The 21,347-nt window shown below is 36.8% G+C and overlaps 1 protein-coding gene across 1 annotated transcript in view; it reads right to left on the bottom strand.

The window, feature by feature from the left end:
• Positions 1 to 21,347, bottom strand: part of SLC6A5 (solute carrier family 6 member 5) — a 101,070-nt gene that overhangs the window by 6,775 nt on the left and 72,948 nt on the right. The window contains exons 11-14 of the mRNA XM_044681835.1: positions 14,910 to 15,022; positions 13,846 to 13,977; positions 11,501 to 11,600; positions 121 to 221 (exon numbers count right to left, since the gene is read on the bottom strand). Coding sequence (XP_044537770.1) covers positions 121 to 221; positions 11,501 to 11,600; positions 13,846 to 13,977; positions 14,910 to 15,022 — 446 coding nt within the window. The remainder of the gene's footprint in view (positions 1 to 120; positions 222 to 11,500; positions 11,601 to 13,845; positions 13,978 to 14,909; positions 15,023 to 21,347) is intronic.

Genomic DNA, 21,347 nt, shown 5'->3' with positions numbered 1-21,347 from the left:
TTAATTACCCAAAGCCACCACGCTCTGCTTTTTAGAAGAGAAAAATATAAATAAATCAAATTTATCCAGAAAAATCTAATTCATGATTTGGACTACCCCCTGAAAAGATAGGATCCTTACTGTAAGAATAGTAGGTGTTACAAATGCCCAGCAGACTTTCCAGAAAATGTTTGGCTGGAATCCAATCATCATTTCTATATCTTCACAGAATCTTTGCAGACCTGCAAACAGACAAGCACAGACAGTCAGGGCAGCTGGAAATGTAGGAAGACTGGGCTTTATCACAGGAAAAAAAACAACTAAAACTCTTTGGTCCAGGATGGCACCTGTCTGATACAAAGGTCATACCACTTGTGCAGGAGACCATCTGATGCATGAATCTCACTGTCCATAAGAAAATGGCTAATTGAAACTTTACATAGTTATTAAGTACCTACAGGAGTGTGGTTCAAGGATTTTATCCTCTAGTGACACCTAAAAGCTCTTCAGGTCACAAGTACCACTTGAACCACATCAAAGCCATCTACAGCTGGCTCAGACATGCAAATATGCTTATCCCATTGTCTTTGACAGCCTCATAAATTCATAGGATCAGAAACTTGGAGCTGGAAAGGATAGTGAAGGTCATCTAATCCAATGCCTTCATTTTATAAATCAAAATAAGTCTCAGAAAGAGGAAATGGCTTACCCAAGTTCTCCCAAGGAGCAAGTGGCTGAGACCTAAAGATCCCAAATCCTATTTTTAAAATTCCTTCTATCCCCATGCCACTCATCGAGCAAAACCTATGAAATGCTCATCCACTGGACACAGTAGATGATGAAACACAGACATAGTTCAAAATTCACCCTACTTACTGTGGTTTTCTGCCCTCTCCATTAGTCAAACTGATGAAACTTTTATAGTTCTCTAAGATACATTTTTTGCTTAGCATATTTGTGGAGCTAGTTGTAGAGCTGTCAGAAGCAAGTCATCCGCTGTAAAAATCACTGGGTCCTCGTTGGCTTCCCTTCTTGGTGCAGCAAGGCTTATTGTCATTCTAGTCACAGACTTAAATCTAATTGATAGGTTAAAGGAGAAAGGATGGCAAAGCAGAAAATGTCATGGGACCTACATTTGAATCCTTCTTTATCACTAGAACTTGGACTCAGGAAGACCTGAGTTCAAATCCAGTGTCAGACCCTTCCCTGTGTGACCCTGGGAAAATCATTTAAGATTAGTTTCTTCAGGTATAAATTTGATTAATAATAACATTTACTTCCCAATGTTGTTGTGAGGATCAAATGAGAGAATATTTGTAAAGTACTGTAAGCTTAAAATTAATAAATAATATCTCCAAGAATTATATTTAATAATATTTGTTAATAATAACTTGAAGTAAAGGAAAATAAAAAGCTAGAGTAAAGAGGGAGCTAATTCCAGCCACAGTAGCAAGAGAAGAGAGGGCAGGGTCACAGCAAACTTATTTACGATGAGGATACTACTTGGACAAAGGGAAAAGGATTCTGGGAAATGAAGTGCAAGGGATGAAGATCTCTAATTACACTGTACTTAGTACAAGTGCCAGGAACATAGCAGCCACTTTAAAATTTCATCTTCCTTCCCAACTGTCCACTCTAGACCTTTGCCTATGCCCAGGTTTCCAGTAATGTTTTTCCTATCTGAGTTTCCTAGATCCCCTAAGGCTTTCTAAAATTAGGAAGAAGAGAATGTTTATCCCTAGTTTTCCTTTTTCATATTCTTTAGCTCTATTTCAACAAGGGATTGTGGAAATCCCCATCCCTGTCTAAGTCCTTCATGCTTCCCATTGATGACCAAGAGTATTTCAGTGAAGCACCCCCCCTACAATGTCTACACCACTACCTGACTCCTTCCTCAATAAAGTCCTCCCTTTCCATCAAATCTCATGGATGGACTGTTGGACTTGAAGTGAAGAATAAGTGAATCTAAATCCTTCCTTAGACACTTACTAACTGTGAGATCCTAGATAAATCACTTAGCCTTTCAGCCATAGTTTCCTCATCTGTAAAAACAGAGATAATAATGTCACCTACCTCATATGGGTGGTTGTAGGATCAAGAGGGATAATATATGTAAAGTTTTACAAACTTTAAGGTAGTAAATAAATGTTAGATGTCCTTATTGTCATCTCACAACCCCACAATAACCCTGTGAAGTATGTGCTTCAGACTTTATTAAACTCCATTTTACAGATGAGGACATTGAGATTCAGAGAGGTAAAAGGATTAATAGCCAATGGAGCCACCACAAGTAAGAATCAGAGGCAGAATTCCTATCCAGTATCTCTGGACTCAAAGTACAGTGTCCTTCCCACTACATCCTTTCAGTGCTATTAAAATGATTAGCTTTGGCTGAGAAGTCAATGAGAGGTCATTTCTGATTAACGAAAGGTTTCTCAGTGTCCTTGTCTTTACATCTAAAAAATAGTAAAAAAAAAAAATGATCTAATTCCCCCAAAAGCACCTATTCCTAGAAGTATGCGGTCAGTCCTTCCTTTATTTATTAATTATCCTGGTAATTCTTGCAAGAAAGATAATCTCCAATTTACCAAGCATTCATTCACCCACATTTCATGGATAGAATCCATATTGTTAAAATCCTAGGAGTCAAACTGCTGTAACTATGATCTTTCCTGAAGCAAGGGAAGGCTTAATATAAAAGTCCACTAAAACAGCAATCCCTGGAGTTATAACTAAGCATAGTCTGAGAGGTCTAATCATTTCTTGTTATCTGTCTCTTAAGTTCTAGAATATTCCTTATAGGACCAAGGAGGCAGGGAGATAGCTGGTGAACATGTCTGCCATAGGTTGGGGAGGCAGGGTCTTCCATTTTTTTCTTGTTTTTGCTCTAATAAAGGCAATCAAATAATTATTATCTTAAAAATTGTGTCAATTACCTTCTATGTGGCCCAGACCAAAACTTTCTTCACTGGCCATTATGCCCCTCTCTGTATTATATACCCCATCAAAATGTAAGCTCCTTGAAGGCAAGATCAGGCTCTCTTATGTATTAGAATGACCATGGCTGGCATAGAGTAGCTGCTTAATATGTGCTTATTCATTCACTGAATTACTCTACAAGGAAAGGGCAAGGTTTTGCATGCACAGAAGGGAACAATAAAAGTTAAAGATGGAATAGTAAGTCAATGGTAGATTATAGAGAGCCTTGAGTGTCAGGAAAAAAGTAATGTGTACTTTACTCATTAGGCAATAAAGTGCTGCTGAAGGTTTTTTTGAACAGAGGAATAATATGAACAGATGGATACATAAAAAAAAAGATTATTCTGACACCAATATGTGGGATAAATTGAAGGGAGAAAGAGAATGGAGATGAGAAGACCTGAATATTATGCCAGGAATGGGAGCTTTTTCTAGGGTGGTTGCAGTAGTAATAAAGAAGGGGACAGATGTGAGATGCTTCAGAGATAGAAACTACAAGTTCTGGTCATTGACTGGATATAAAGATATGAAGGATAAGAGAGAGAGGAGTTAAAGAGAAGCCCAAAGTTCTAATCATGGTGAAGTGAGTTTCTGGGAATGCCTATGACAAAAAACAATAAAATCGAAAAGATGAATGGGCTTTGAGAGAAAGATAATTAGCTCAATTTTAGAAATGCTGAGTTTGAGGTGCCTGTTGGACACAGGACTAGAGATATCCCACAGATTGTTGGAGTTTATCTGGAACTCAGAGGGTCAGGACTAGAAAAAAAAAACATTTAAGAATTACTGACAATAGGAGCACTATTTGAAACGTTAGGAGTGAATGAGATTTCTGATGGAGAGAATGTGAAAAGAGGCAAGGACCAAAAACAGACCTTTGGGGAGCACCCATATTTGAGGGTTAGGAAGAAGGGAAGGAGCCAATGGAGGACACAGAAAAAGAAGCAGCTGTAGAAGTAGAAGGAGTAGGGAGTATTTCTAAAGCTGAGGCAGGAGAGTTTCATCAGGACCAAAGGATGTAAAGAGATCATGGAAGGAAAAACGTCTGTTAGTTTGGTAACTATGGAGTGATTGGTGACCTTTGAGGGAGCAGTGCCAGTGGAATGGTGGAGAAGGAAGAGAAATACAAGAGTTCAAGAAGAGAGTGGGTAGTAAGCAAATGGAGCATTCATTAGAGACAATTATTTCAAGAAGTGAAGCAGAGAAAAGGAGAGATGGAATGTTAGCTTTATGGGAAAGAAATTCCAAGGGAAGACTTTTCTAGGATTAGAATTATAGACAGAGGGCAAGAAGCCAGTGGAAAGAGGAGGAAGTAGGAAAAGACAAGCACTGTTCCTGGCAATAGCATCAGAATTAGCTGATAAAGCATCTGTATACTTATGAATTTTCCATTTCTTTCTTGCTTTATCCTATTGCATGCCTCCCTGAAGGTAGGTATTAGTAGTAAACTCTTTTTCAAAAGAAATCAATGAGTTGCATGCTGTTTCCAAGGAACAAGATGAGAAAGAAAAAAGCCAGGCTCCTTTCCCACTAGCAAATCTGAAAGGCAGGAGCTAAAAACTCACCAAGAGGTAAGGTGGAGGCAGCAGGATCCAAAAGAAGACACCAGTGAACCATGGGCCTAATTCATAATAGAAAACTGCTCCCATCACTAAATTAGCCCTTGACAACCAGAGAATATAGGCAGAAATCAAAGAATAGCTTTCATTTTATTTTACACTGTATGATTTTATGACTAGCATTGAATGGCCACGGATTCTTTAAGAAAAACTTTGAAGTCATTCTATTTTTAAAATTGTCCAAGTGCTTCTTTGTGGATACACTAAAAATGGCATGCTTTAGATCTAATTACATGCTTTGCTGTCCTGAAGTGGAATAACTCTCCTCAAGAGAGAGGGTACCCCTTCTCTTTGGAGGTCTTCAAGCAGAGGTTGAGTGTTACACTTGGGGTGGGAGGGGAGTCATCTATCACTTGGATGAGATGGCTATAGAGGTCCTCTTCCAACTCTGAAAATCAGTGATTCCCTGAGCATTCTCAATCAATAAATATTTATTAAGCACCCACTATGTGTGAAGCACTGCATAAGGTGTTGGGAATGCAGAGATGGAAGTGAAATTGTTTCACTTTAAATCACTTTAGTGGCTAGATGGAGAATGAATTGAAGAGCAGTCAGACTAGAAACAGGAAGACTCACAAGAAGACTAATGCAATAATCAAGGCATGCGGTGATAAAAGCCTTCACTAAAGAAATAGTTTGTCAACTCCAAGAGGGTGGAGGGAGACAACAAGAATCATGTAACCATGGGAAAAATTAAAAAAGAAAAAAAAAAGCCTTCACTAGAGTGGCAGCAATATCAGAGGAAAGAAGGTCTATTTCACTTTTGAACAACACCAAACACATTTTGAATCATGAAATACTAGAGGTGGAAAGCACCTTATGAGAATTTCTAGTCAAATGAATGTTCTTTTGGAGCCAACAGGAACTGGAAGGGTTATGGGAAGAAAAACATCAAAGAAACACATCACTCTATGAAGAATATGACATAGAAACTAGTTCCTAATTTTAAAAAAATTAACTCATTAATTAGCTTCCTATAAATTCAATTAGAAGTTAATTTCAGTAACTACAATACATGTTTTCTATGTATGACATTTAAAGTCTTTTGCAACCTGATTATAATCTACCTTTCTAGCCTTATGATACATTAATCCCTTTTATGCACTCTATGGTCCTCGCATGTGGCATTCCATCTTCTATCTCTGCCATTTTCTATTTGGATGACCTCTATGCCTGGGATGCATTCCCTCCCCACTGCTTTTTAGAATCACTGATTTTCTTCCAAACTCAGCTCAAGAACAATCTTCTTCTACATGAAACCTTTACTGATTCTTCTCTTCTCCATCCTATGTCCCAACAACTCTGGTCTTCTCAAAAATAATTACCATGCCTTTCCTTTGTATGTATTTTATATGTACATATTATTTTCCTTTGGAGGGAAGAAACAATTTCACTTCTCTCTGCATTCCCAACACCTTATGCAGTGCTTCACACATAGTGGGTGCTTAATAAATGCTTGTCAATTAATTGACCATTTGTTCCCAAAGCCAAAAGTGTTATTAACATGTACAGAGTGTTCCCTATGGGGAAAATTGAGGGTATCAGTTGAATCTCATCTTCAACTTATTCTCTCACCTCTATACCTTCCACCTCCCCATTTCCAACTCTGTGTGTCCCTCTCCTAAAAATCCCTGGGAAGGTATTAAGTGAGATCAAGCAGTAACTGGTCTTCATATAAAGCTTTAGTTTATAAGGTACTCTACATCCATTAAGGGTAGGGACTGTATCTTCTCTAAGCTTGGTATCATTCAGTGCTGTGCCCAAAGCTCGCATTAGATAAATGTTTGGGGCGTCTTTACCAATTCTACTTCTGCACTGTTCTCTACACTACCTGGTATAGTGAAGGGCTCACAGAAAATACTCATCAAAGGCTTTTTTCATTGGTTCAACAATTAATGGAAAACCCCTTTTGCCCTCTGCCCATTGTCCCCCCATCAAACAAAGCAAGGAAGATTTGCATGCTACATATAGTTTTATTCTGAAATTTGAGAGTTGAAAGAACTAAAATATAAATAAAGGCATTGGGTGGGAAGCCAGCAACATCAGGGAAAGAAAAAAATAAGTCCAGATTAGAGGGCTTTTTTTTTAATTAAAAATCTTGATGAGCTCAGCAAGCAGAACGAGTAACAAGAGCTGAAGACAGATTTATTCCATCATAAAAGCCACTGCCTGGTGTGGTGCCAACATCCTTATTATGAAAAGTACAAGGATGTGGAAGTCGATGTTCCAGGGGGTGTAAAACAAGCAATTGTTGGAGGTGGAAAATAAATCACACCAATTTAAAGCATTGTGATCTAGGGAAATGTGCAGATTAAATTAAGAATTTCAGCTCTGGTGTGGAACCAATCTATTCTTCCTCTACAAAACTCCATGTCACTTATCTGATATCCTATTTTTCTAGCCATAAGGTCTGTGTGTTGGCTCTTAGTGAAATTCAATGAAATTTTAAAAGTGATTTTGCTCATTTAGAAGGTGCTTAAAGGCATAATGCCTGAATTGAATTCAAAGAGCCAGGCTTCCCACCCTATACTGGAGTGCTAAAGGACCCAGACCTTTAGGAATATTGAACCAAGATCGGTATTGATACCAAGCACAGAACTGATCACTCAGTATATTAAAGAGTTTTAAAAATAGAGATAGCATGATATAGAAGATAGAATGCTATCTTCAAACTAAGAAAACCTGTGTCCAAATCCTCCCCTCTAATCCATAATAGCTGGATGCCCCTGGGTAAATCATTTAACCTTTGCCTCAGATATCTCAGGGAAAGCACTCACTCTGGAGTCAGATGGTCTGGGTTCAAATCCACTACTTTGGGCAAGGTATTTATCCTCTTGGAGTATCAGTTTCCTCATTTGTAAAATTTGAAAGTTGAATTAGAGGGCTCCTGAGGTCTCTTCCAACTCTTCTTCCATGAACCTAAGTCATAGAGTTTGGCATCTGGATCTGCATTACTGGCAGAAGTTTCTATGCTCAGAAACTCCAATGTGACTAAAAACCAAAGATGCTTCTCACATCCCTGAATAGTTTAAAAATCAGTAAAAATGGCATCCCTTCTGTTAAGGGACTACAAATCTCCAATAAGAAACCTCCAATATTATCTAATTCAGCTTCTTCATTCAACAAATGAGGAAACCTAAGCCCAGAGACTGCCCTAAACAACATATGTTATAAGTAAGTGTGGCAAAGTCAGTACTGACTTCTCATCCAAAGTTTTCACTTCAGTGTGATGCCTTTGGCTTCATTGAGTCACTCAGTATTTTTTTAACTATGCAACAAGCAAATCATACTTATTGGTACAATGTCTTTCCTAATATGTTTCATTTTCGTCCTGACTTCTACTGACTTGGCATGTTTATTTGACCTCATCTTATTGGAGTGGAATGCCAAAATGCAGCATTTTCCTGCTTGATAAGTATTTTTTCATTATTTATTTTCATCATATAATTAGTAACTATAACTAGCAATAAAAATGTTTAAATGAAGAAATACATTTTTAAATTATGTACAAACCACAAACTCCACATTGTTTACAATTTGTTTAAAAATATGTAAATTATGTGTGCATGGCAATATAAACATCCTCTGCTTTTGAGTTCCCTTCAGATTTGCTTTACTTGGATACTTTTTTCTCTTGGTTTTATGACTGTTACTTTTTTTAGTGTAATCACAGTATATATTATTCTTATTCTTTTTTTGTTTCTTAATATATTTCCCTCATTTTCTTTATGTTTTCAATATGTCATTTCTTACAACATAATATAATCTTTAAAATTCAACTATCACAATCTATTCAGATGTTTCTCCTTGACAAGTATTAAAATACAAGTCCTAACTACAGTGGGATACAGTGAAAAGAATACGGAATCTATAATTTGAAGACCTGGGTTCAAATCCTACCCTTGATGTTTACTGAATGTTTGACTTCAGATAAGTAACTTAACCTCTCTGGGACTCGATTTTCTCATCTGTAAAATAAGTGGATTTGGATAGATGTCCTCTGAGATCCATTTTACCTCTTAGTCTATGATCCTATGATTCTATGGGCTTTGTCCAGAAACAATCCTTTCCTATCAGTGGATTAACAATATATTTAAAGTTCAATCTGAAATTTGCATCTAAACAAATAGATAGTTATTGTGGGAAGTAGCCTATTGGAGTTATGATCTTTAATTTAGTTATTCTATTCCTGGGAGTTGTCATTTGAGGATTTCTTTCTATAGTATGAACTTCACAAAGAGAGCAAGTACCCACTCCCATTAAATCACTGATCCACAAAGATATCCAAAAATTGCAGAGCACTCAGGATACAAGAACCAAAACTTTCAAAATAGATTTATTCTGGGGCAACTAGGTAGTTCAGTGGATTGAAAGCCAAGTCCACAGACAGAAGGTCCTAGGTTCAAACCTGATCTCAGACACATCCTAGCTGTGACCCTGGGCAATTCACTTTGCTTAGCCCTTTCTGCTCTTCTGCCTTGAAATCAAAACTTAGAGAATATTTAGACCAATACTTAGAACCAATTCTAAGACAAAAGATAAGGGGTTTTCATTTTTTTAAAAAAGAGAGATGTATTCCTTTGGGACATAGGGAATCTACTTTCAGTTTTATATGCAAAAAGCTATCTCACATTCTCACTCTTTAAAATTGAAGTAGAAAAAGCTTTTTGTTTAATGATGCTTTTAAGCTCTTAAATAACCATGTTTTAGCAAAGAGAACTATGTAAATGTGTCTTTTGTGAATATTGTCAATGAGGATACAGATATCGACAGAGGTAAATTAGATCGTTACCTTTCACTGGGTTGGAATATCAAGTAAAGTATTTTACTTGGCCATCCGGTTACTTTGGGAAATGATGTGTTGGATGAAAACACCTCTGAAATTCCCTTTCAGCCTGGAGAGCCTATATAAATTCCCATGGCAGAGAACTAGGAATTTTGATATCTAGGCATAAATTTATAGCTAACTCAATCTTATAGTTACTTTTGTCATTCTCTGCTCAAAGCAGAAAATGGTTTTTTAGGATTGTGAACATTTCTTCAATTTCAGGATCATTACAGGACCACTCAGCTTTGGCCCTTTCATTCTGGGGTAGAGCTGACTTGATTGGCAAGTGAGTGAGGGCAAATTCACTTAGTGTACCTTATCTGGCCAATCTTAGATGAGATTCTGCTTCAAAGCTCATCCAGTCATCACCTTAAGCCACTTAATGGTCCATCCTGACATCCATATAGGTTACTTGCCCTCCCCAATTTCCACCTCTTCTAAGCATGGCAATTAAACTATTGTTATAACCATTTCTGGAGAGTGTAGGTATGCCAACTTCCCTGTGGACCAACTCACCATCCCTGTAAATGCCCAGAACAAAATTCTTTTCCCTGGCCATCACTCCTTCATATATGCTATCTCCTCTTTTTAAAATACAAACTCCTTGAGGAAAGGCACTGTCTCAGTGTTATGTTTGTATGTCTTTGGTACATAGTAAATGATTAATAAATGCTTTATCGCTTGCTCTTCATTTATACAAAATCAATATGAGACACAGTGCTATCTTATCAGCCTAACTTGTTCAAATACCAGACCTCCAATTCCACTAGGATCTCTATATTCACTTTTTTTCAAAGGAGGCAGTCTTTCCAAGAGATCTACCTTGTACTTTCTGGCTAGAGAACACGTTTCCTTTCTAAAACTCCCAGGAGTCTAAGCCTAGGGCAGTCTTTCCATCATGACTTAGAAACCAACTAATGTTTCCTACTTTTCATGGAGACTGTTTTTTTTTTATTTTCATGTTTTCCATTTCAAGTTTTTTAGGCAAAAACAAAAAAAGCCCCTGAATAGTGAGCAAGGTGTCTAGAAGAGTAACTCCATGCCACTTCTAGTATAGAAATGCCAGAGCTAGTAGAGATTCCAAGTTGCCATTTATCTCATCTCAAAGAATGCCAGCCATGCAGCTCTTAATATTGAATAGTCCAATTAAATGCCACCTAAAATGGCATTTCCATTGGGACTTCCAACTACACACTCCTGAGGATAACGTTAAATCTTCCAAGGCAGCATATCTGCTTCCTAGCCTTCCCGTGACCATAGACTATAGACCTCATCTGCTCTGTGATGCTGCTCTCATCACTAGAGGATCTAGACCTGATGCTAGAACAGTTTTCAAAGACTATCTAATCCCAGAGTATGTTCATAAATGTTTATCAATCAGCTCTCTGAAAAAAAAAGATGCATGTATGATATGCTTTGAAGTTTCATGTGCATTAACATTTCCTCCATCTTTTTTTCAAGTTTCAACAATGAATGAAACAATAAATCAAGACATGATTTGCAGTTTTTGCCAGTTTCTGAGATGTAAATGCTCACACTCAAATTAATAATTGGATCTTTAGAGACAGTTCAAGCTGACTCCAGCATACTCCTGACCGTCTCTAATGCAATCATTTCATGGTTATTGAAACTAAGGTCCCAAGAAGTTGGCCCAAAGTTACAGAGGAACTCAGCATCAGAGGTAGAATTCAAAACTAGGTCCTCTGACCCTAGACTTAGTATTTTCTTTTCACTGGCCCACAATGCCTCTGAGAAGATCTCTCCAGAGAAGATTTTTTCCAAAGGGGCCACTCATCTTATATCCCTTAAAAACTCCAAGATAAATTGGACTTACAAACCAGTTTCCTTAATCTATAATATTAGAAGTTTAGAGTAGATGTCCTCTAAGGGCCATCCATCTCTAGATTTATGAAACTCTAAGATTCTAGTCCCTTCTCTCTTCCCCAATATGCACACGGATTTGCTTACATTTCCCCCTTCTCTTATGGCCCCAAGGTAGTACCTATATCTTCTTGTTCTTTTCTCAGACATAGGATATAGAGCCATACTCTTGCATCCAAGAAGCTATTCCAAATAATGCTTGATTACTTCTTACCATATACGTAGGAAATTCCAACAAGCTCAAAGATTGCGATAATGACCAATGCATATGAAGCTGCATATGTGTCCACAAGTTGAAACATGTAAATTCCACCCTAATGGAAATGAAGAAAATTCAACAGTTATGTGCCCCCTCGATATCATCTCTCTTTTTCTATGCATCATATACTCTAAGGTTTACTTTGTAGAGATAGCTGAGCTTCAGGTGAGAAGGTATGCTGGATGTCATTCAGTAAAAGAATCATATAATCTCAGGGCTTTATGTTACCTCAGAACTCCTTTAGTTCAATCTATACCTGAAGAAGAATTCCCTTTGTGAGTTCCTAAAAGTGAATATCCAGCTTCTGAAACCATAACTCCCTGCAGCAGTTCATTCCACTTGGGACAGCTCCAATTTTTTGTTCCTACAATTACCTGAATTAGTATCTTTTCAGATGAGGAAACTGAGGCACAGTGAAGTTAAGTGAACTTCCCAGAAGACCCCATGGGTGGTAGTAGGCAGAAGAGTTAGAATTTAAACCCTGATTAATTGACTATAAATCTTGAGATCTTCCTACTAGCATACATTGCAACTCAATACTGTAGATTCCACAGAGAGGACCAATAAACTACTCCAAGTTGGAGATAACCTGTGACCATTGGGTATGCCTCACTTCAGTTTAAAAAACAGGGAATCTGGTCATGTTATCAAATCCATCTCAGAAAACATTCTACAACATCAACAGATCAACAGAATGAGAACAGACAGAGATCTAAATTCTTAAATGGAAAGGATCAAGGTCCAATATGAAGGAAGCCATATTAGTGTTATCAATGCTTCTCTTTACAAGTATGTATCATTTTAAATAATAGATCCTTTGCACTTTAAGCAAAGACAGTGGGAAAATGTTGATACAATCATTGGTTGCATTAATAAATGCTTGGCATATTATCTTGACTATTCCATTCATGTATGGATTGGATTAGATGGTCAATGAGGTCCCTTCCAACTTTCAAATTCTGTGATGCTATGAAATAGAATGTCTGGAAATAGAGATGATAGTCCCTTTATCCTCTGACCTGATTATACTATACTTGGAATATTGAACTTAATTCTGTATGTCACATTTTTGGATAGACATTGAATAACTAGAGATTATCCATAGCAACATGACCAGTATTTTGAAGGATGTCAAGAACATTCCATATGAGAATCAGTTGAAGAAATTGGGAATATTCAAACTGGAGAAAAGAAAGCTTATGAGTACTATAATAGCTATCTGCAAGTACTTGAAAGGTTATTGTTTGGGGACAGAAGTCAGAATTGTCCTCTCTCACTCCAAAGAGACAGTGGGTGAAAATAGCTGAGAGATAAATTATTCCAACTCTTCTGTGTTTGGTAAAGGAAAGATATCCAAATTATTAGAACTATATCCCCGAAGCAAAAAGAAATGATGCAGGAGAGAGTAGATTTCCCTTCACTAAGATCTTCAAGCATAGACTATATAAGGAGGTAACCTTTAGAGGGAATTTTTATTCAGGTATTGATTGGACTAGGGAGATTCTGAGGTCCCCTCCATCTCTACTATGCCACAATTCTTTAGTTATTTAAATCTATAATATCTGTATTTATGTTGACTCTTTGATTGTCCAATGACTCCTGTCTCTTGGATATTCATTCTTTCTTCCTAACCCCCTATCTAATGTATTTATATTACTTAAATTTTAATTTATATCAAGAAGTCTGTCTCAAGGCCCAAATTATACTATCATTTCCACAAGGACAAGGGCTTTGTCTCCTTTATCTTTGAATCCTCAAAAACTAACATGCTGTTTTATACATAGTATATAATTGCTGAATAATTGTTGAATTTAATTGTTGAATTCTCTTCCCAAAGCATTATGACAAAAAAATTTTCAACCTGTTAAAAAAAAAACACAACTACTCAAATGTGTTTGAGGAATGTAGACCTCTAAAGGAATCTTGTGGCGGATCTTAAATTAAAGCAAATAATCATCCAGAAACTTTTCTATTTTGCAAATTCAAGCTTCTTTGTTTGGGGTTTTCTTAGGCACATCCATTATGTGACTGTCTATCTGGGCAAAGAAAGATACATCAATTCATTGCTGTTGGCCAAAATGGAGGCAGAATTCATTCTGCCTTGTGAATTCCTAATTAATTTGTATAAACCCTATTTTTGTGACAGCAATATTTGTTTTTCAAAGTGCCATGTAAATACTAAGTCCATAACAACTGCATCAATAAATGAATAATGAATGAGGCAATGAACAAATGAAGTAGAAAGAATCATGTCCTCCTCTTCCTTCCTTTCCCCAGAAGACTCCCAGCAAACAACTTACCTGAGTGATCATAGGAAAGCCCATAATGAAGAAACAAACACAGCATCCAAGAGTAAAGACAGGTTTGTGAGTGCGCAAATACTTTGGAAACTCATCTGAAATGGATGTCACTATAGTCTCAATGGTGGCAAACTGTGAAGGTAATAAATAGTAAAGGAAAATATTAGTTATGCAGCCTAAACAAACATGACAAAAAAGCTATTTTTCATTCTATAAAGGAAAAAAGAAAAGAAACTATTGTCTTTAATAGCCCAAAAGAACTTACTGGGGTCTCATTATCACTTATGTACAAAGAGAACAATAAATTTGATTTCTTAGAATTCTCCCTCCCACCCATCCCCACACACTTCATCCATCAGGACATTGGAAACTTTTCTCTGTTTATTAGATACTTATAGATTCTGTTCTTATCATTACATCTTCTTTGACTTTCTACATAGGGAAAAAAGACCTTCTTTATACCCAATTATCTAGAATTGATAAACCTGTTCACATTATTGCTTTTATGTTTTAATCCTTACTTTATATCTTAGTAACACCTGTAAGACAGAAGGGTAAAGGCTAGGCAAACAGGATTAAATGATTTGTCCAGGGTCACAAAGGAAGTATCTAAGGCCAAATTTGAACCCAGTTCCTTTCAACTCTAAGCATGGCACTGAGCTGCCTACCTGCCCCTTATCCGTATTATTTGTTAAAATAATTTTTCCTAAAATAATTCATCATTTTCTTCTTCCTGAACCAACTTTTTCTTCTCTCCTACCCTCCAGTAATTTTCAGTGAGAAATGATAGTGACAGTTGAAAAAAAACAGAATAGATACCGGTATGCTTTTTGGAAATATAGATTCCCCTCAAAATTTCAGAAATCTCCCCCACCTCTTCACCTTCCCCAGAAAAATCATAAAGTCCCTAATTGTCCTCATTCTTCTTCAACTGTTTTGAGTACTTCCATCACCAGGCCTAATGTAAGAAAAGACAATTGTGTCACACCGTTCACCCACACATACTTTGAGAAGTCGTACTTTGGGAAAAGTAAAGGAAGCAAAAAAAAATCAAAGCTACTCACCATGGTGTCCAACCCAAGAGTCAGGAGCATCAAGAAGAAAATGATGGCCCAGAATGGAGAGAGGGGAAGCCTGGTTAAGGCTTCAGGATAAACCACAAAGGCAATGCCAGGTCCTGAAAAAATCAAAATAGAAATGATTAAGGACTAACTACCTCTTAGCATGCAGAACATCAAAGGATAAGCCAGGAAACATTCGAGCATCAAACCCAGCTCAAGTGGTAGGCACGACTTTCACAAAGTCTTCTCCAATTACTATGGCCTGCAGTCTTCTCCCAAGATCATGGCATGGTGCTGATTTATATATTCAGCGCTAAGCACAGTGATTGGCACTTAATAGGCACTTAATAAATGTGTATTATATTGAACTGTATCGTATTAGACCAAAAATGTGCCCTGTGTGTGACCATAAGCAAATCAGTCATCTTCTCTGGATCTCAACTCTTTCACTGATAAAATGAGAGGATTGGACTTGGAGAAGCAATGCAGTACTAGTGGGAAGTCTGTTGGATTTGGAGTCCCAGAACCTGGGTTCAGATCTTCACTTTCCAACTTTCAGAATGATACAGTAGAAAGCAGGATGGATTGGCAGTCAGAGAATAGGAGTTTAAAACCTTGGCTTTTCCCATTTACTACCTGAGTGACCATAGACAAGACACCTGCATTCTCTGGACCTTAGTTCCTTCTTCTCTAAAATGGGAAGGTGGCCTGTAAAGTCCCTTTAAGGTCTAAATCACTGATTCTATTCAATTTATTACCTGTATGATTTATAAGGTCCCTTCCAAGGCTAAATCTCTGAACCTATAATATGATTCTATTCAATTTATTACCTTTATGACCTCAGGGAAGCCACTTAACTAACCCATCTAGCCTTCAATGTTCTTATCTGCAAAATTAGTCTGGGCAGAACAGTGATTCCATCATTCCACTCAGAGAAGCTACATCCTTCCAAAGGTAAATCATAGACAACAGTTAAAGAGCTATGAGACTTAGTTTCCTTTTCTTTGAAATGGGAGTGACAGATCCAGCCTGATACCCAGTCTTACAGCAAGATCTTAAACCATTGAAGAGATAATTCCTGTTAAGGGCTTTTCTTTAATAACCCAAAAGAACCTACTGGGTTTTCATTATGTTCAAAGAGAACAATAATAGTTTGATTTCTTAAAACTCTCCCTCCTACATATACACACACACACATACAAACTCCAATCCTTCATCCTTCAGGACTTTGGAAACTTTTCTCTGTTTATTAGACAACTATAGATTCTTTTCTTTTTTAAATTTCTTTAATATTTTATTTTTTAAGAAACATTTTCCAAAAAAAAGAAAAGAAACATTTTCCATGGTTACATGATTCTTGTTTTTACTTTCTCCTTCACCCCCCCCTCCAACTATCCCCCCATATCCAACTCACAATTCCACTGGCTTTAACATGTGTGATCAATCAAGACTTTCTAATCATTTCCATCTCCTTAGGTGAAAAAAAGATCTCCTTTATACCCAATTAGCTAAAACTGATAAACCTATCCATATTATTTGGTGTTTTTTTTTTAATCCTTATTTTTTTCTTAGTAAAAACTCTAAGACAGAAGGGTAAGGGGTGAATATAAATTTCCTTCTTAAATACTAAAGAATTAGTTCCTTAGAACTGATAGAAACAAGTTAATGTCCTGTGCTGGGGGATCTACACTGAAGATTGTGAAATAGGAATCACAGCATCTGGAGTTTATAATTCAAACATAACAGCACTTTTTAAAAATGAAATTTTTCAGGCTGTTGGATCTTAATGCTGCCTAGGGCCTTGGGGTATTTAAAAAATAAAGACTTGAATGGCTACGACACTGCCGCTTTATCTATGTATTGAGAAGACTATAACCGAACTTTTAAATACTCCCAGTGTGAAACATAAAGGAAAAGTCTGAATTAAAGTATGGCTCAGAATGCATAAAAACAAGACAGTCATGATTAGAAGGCTGTTCAGTACTCAGAATAGATGAATCTCTAAAGCCAAACTGTACACCTTCCAACATTCATTTCCCAAGGATCTAAGTATAGCAATTTTAAGAGAATTATACAATTTAAGCACAACTTGGTTTTCTAAGTTCATGAATATTCAGGGGAAGAGTAAGACTGGGGCAGAATATTTGTTTTTAAAAACTTAAGCTCTGTTCATTTTCCATCTCCCACCCAGATAAGGACAGAAACTGGACCTGTGATTTCACTCAAACACTTGTGGTCTTAAAGGGTTGTTTAGAGTAGAAATGAAACCCAATGCAGCTCTATAGCAACCCTTGCAAATGAGGTCTGAACCAGATTAAAATGTAATTAGAGCAGAAGCTAGGTAGCACAGTGGACAGAGTACCAGGCTTGGGTTCAGGATGACCTAGGTTCAAATCTAGCCTCAGATACTTCTTAGCTGTGTGATCTTCACTTAAACGCTATTGCTTAGCCCTCACCACTCTTCTGTCTTGGAACTTGTACTTAGTATCCATTTTAAGACAGAAGGTAAGGGGTTAAAAAAAAGTAAAACTTTTTCTGAGAAGTCCCAAAGGAAACCAGGGAAGCTAAGAGGAGAGAGAAAAAACAGGCATAGGAGACAGAGGGTGAAACTATCTGGAGTCTGAAGATACAGCATTGTGTAGGCAACTTCTAGGAGGTCAGTGTCACTGGATTGGATAAGGATGAGAGTTGAGTTGAAAAATCTGGAAAAGTGAGAAAGGACCAGATTTCAAAAAGGTTTAAAGGCCAAACAGAGGATTTTTATATTTGATCCTGTGGTAATTGGGAACCACAGAAGTTTATTGAATAAGAGCATGGGGATTATGGACAGTCATGATTTAGGAAAGTCTTGCTCACAGATAAGTAAAGGAAGTACTGGAATGAGGACAGAATTGAAACAGGTAGATCAAGGAAAAGGTTTTTGCATTAGTAAAGGCATGATGTTCAAGAAATAATTTTGATTATATTAAATTAAGAAGGTTTTGTGCAAACAAAACCAATGCAACCAAAATTAGAAGGGAAGCAACAAATTGGGAAAAAATATAACACAAATCTCTTACAAAGGTCTAATTACTCAAATTTATAAGGAACTAAATCAATTATACAAAAAATCAAACCATTCCCCAACTGATAAATGGGCAAGGGACATGAATAGGTGATCTTCAGATAAAGAAATCAAAACTATCAATAAGTACATGAAAAAGTGCTCTAAATCTCTAATATTTAGAGAAATGCAAATCAAAACAACTCTGAGGTATCACCTCACACCTAGCAGATTGACTAAAATAACAGCAAAGGAAAGTAATAAATGTTGGAGGGAATGTGGCAAAATTGGGACATTAATGCATTGCTGGTGGAGTTGTGAATTGATCCAACCATTCTGGATGGCAATTTGGAACTATGCCCAAAGAGCACTAAAAGACTGCCTGCCCTTTGATCCAGCCATACCACAGCTGGGTTTATACACCAAAGAGATCATAAGGAAAAAGACTTGTACAAAAATATTTATAGCCACGCTTCTTGTGGTGGCAAAAAAAACTGGAAAATGAGGATATGCCCTTCAATTGGGGAATGGCTGAACAAACTGTGGTATCTGTTGGTGATAGAATACTATTGTGCACAAAGGAATGATGAACTGGAGGAATTTCATGTGAACTGGAATAACTTCCAGGAATTGATGCAGAGTGAAAGGAACAGAACCAGGAGAATATTGTACACAGAGACAGATACACTGTGGGAAAATCGAACATAATGGACTTCTCTACTAGCAACAATGCAATGATTCAGGACAACTATAAGGGACTTATAAGAAAGAATGCTATCCACATCCAGAGAAAGAACTGTGGGAGTGGAAACACAGAAGAAAAACAACTGCCTGATCACATGAAAGGATGTTGTTTTTCTTCTGTGTTATTGACTGTGCTGTTGAGTTATTGACTCAAAATTAGCACCCTAGCACAAATATCAATAATATGGAAATAAATCTTGATAAATTGCATTTGTAAAACCCAGTAGAACTGTGCATTGGCTATGGGAGAGGGTGGGAGAAGGGAAGGGATAGAACATGAATCCTATAACCATGGGAAAATATTCTAAATTAATTAAATAAATAAAAAATGTTTAAATGGTAGAGACATGCGGAGATAAGGATCTATATCAAAATGGCAGCAGTGTTGGAGGAGCAAAGGAGTATATATAAGAGATGTCATAAAGGCAGAAACAAGATCTAATGAGATATAAGGGGTAAAAGAAAGTATGAATTTGAAGATGACACTTTAGTTTCAAACTTGAATGGAGGATACATACTCAATATGTATCAGAGGTAGGACTGGTTCTGAAGTTGGCTCTCTAACCTCTATACAAAGCTATCTCTCTTTAAAAAAAAAATTATATTATGGTAAACTTCACTCATCCAGAATTGCTAGAGAATAAAGTGCTCTGATTATAATTAGTCTGGCTAGTTGAGGATTATCCTCCAATAAAATGTCAGCTCTTTGAGGATGATCTAAATTTTTCATGTATCTTTTCATCCCTAACACTTAGCAGGATGCTTTGCACATAATAGACATATAATAAGTATTTAAATGTGAACAGCTGAAGCAAATCTATATCCCACAGATATTGACAAAGGTTCTAAGATATAAAATATAATAAAATATACATGTCAGAATAAAAACCATTCATATCCTTAAGTGGATCCTTGATCTCATCTGTATAGGTATTTCCTCCCCTAATCATCCAATGGTACCCTGCCTTCCTGGAAGGTTATCATCCCTTCCTCCAATTCAATAATCATTTAAGTACCTATTACAGGCCAGGCTCTGTGCTTGGAACTAAAGCTAAAAATATAAAAATGAGAGTCCCTTATCTCACAGAGATCTACCCAATACACGGGGAAAACTTCATCTGGTTCTTTAAATATTCAAGGAAGCCAGCACTCACATTGCTCACTGGTTACCCTTAAGACTTGTGACAGCCAATCCAACTCCTTTTCTGGTCACTTATGTCTCCAATGTCTTCTTTGCCACCACTTAGACACAAATATGTTGTAGCTGACCACAAATATTACCACTCATCTCAGGGTCACCTACCACTTTGATTCTATTGAAATAACTGTGCTTCATGATTCTCAGCAAAGAAAAAGCATCACTGAAAGGATATTAAGGACTAAAACTGTACAGAACATAACTGATTCTTTGTTTGATGATAGATGTTGCCCCCAAGTCACAATTCTGAACACCAGATTGACATACGGGAGTGAGGTCATAGAAGGTTATGATCGATGCATATTGACTCTAGGGCATCGTCTACAAGTTGTTTTTGAACCACTGGCACTTATTTGTTTGTGTCTTATAAAAGAAGGTGGTAAAATTGGAGTATAGGGAAGAGTAGAAAAAATCTGTCTATATCAGTTTTATTGGTTAAAATTCCAGGAAAATGGAAATTTCAAGAGGCTCTTATATTTTTTTGACCAGCAATACCTCTTCCCCAGAAGTTTAGATATCATTTAGGATTTGAAACTAAATGGAATTTTACCAAGTCATTCCCAAGGAATTTCCAAATTAATTTAGCCTGTTATCTCAAAATTAATCCTATATTAATTGACAAAAAAATTACTCATCCAGGTGCTAGGGATGCATCATTAATGAAGCTGTATTTATTTAAAAAGATAAGGACTGGACCTATGATTTCAGTACAAGTCAGCTTTCACTTTTTTAAAAACGATGAAAAGGCTTTGGAAAAGGATGGCTTGGCAAAACTCAAAAAGTCAAAGGAAAAACTAGTAAAATGTGCCTTCCTCTCTCCTTTGTAGATTGGAGAACTGAAGTGTGAAGTACTAGACAAACTGGAGATGCAAGGTAGCTAGGCAGCTCAGTGGATAGAGTGTTAGATTAGAGTGTCAGGAAAACTTAAGTTCCTATTTGCCTCAGATGCTGCTTACTATATTACCCTCAGCATGGCATTTTATCTCTCTATACCTAGTTCCTCATATCTAAAATGAGGTTAGATCTGATAGCCTCTTAGTTTCCTTCTAGTTTTAAATACATAATCCTATGACATTGTAAATACACAGCTAAACTGTATTCTAGAAATTTGGGGCACCTTCTACAATCTGGCTCCAATCTACATAGGGCAACTAAATAGTATGATGGAGATTATTGGAGTTAAGGAGTCCTGAGTTCAAATGTTGTCAAAGACACCATTGCATCCTGAAGAACCATATATTCCAGCTCTTCTACTTTCTTACCCAGATTATTTGGTTAAACCTGTAGGTCCTCAAGTTGCTCATTTGAAAGATGAGGAGATTAAACTAAATGATCATTCTATAGAAACATATTACTCATAATCCTATGATTCCCCCTTCATAGATTATTGATACACTACCATATAGATTTCCCTATTTATAAGTAAGCCTCCTGTAGGTGCAAAACTATTTGAGAG

This window comes from Gracilinanus agilis, chromosome 6 (assembly GCF_016433145.1).
Source record: "Gracilinanus agilis isolate LMUSP501 chromosome 6, AgileGrace, whole genome shotgun sequence".
Lineage (NCBI taxonomy): Eukaryota > Metazoa > Chordata > Mammalia > Didelphimorphia > Didelphidae > Gracilinanus > Gracilinanus agilis.
Note: the sequence above shows the minus strand (reverse complement) of the source record. Positions and strands in the feature narration are given on the sequence as shown.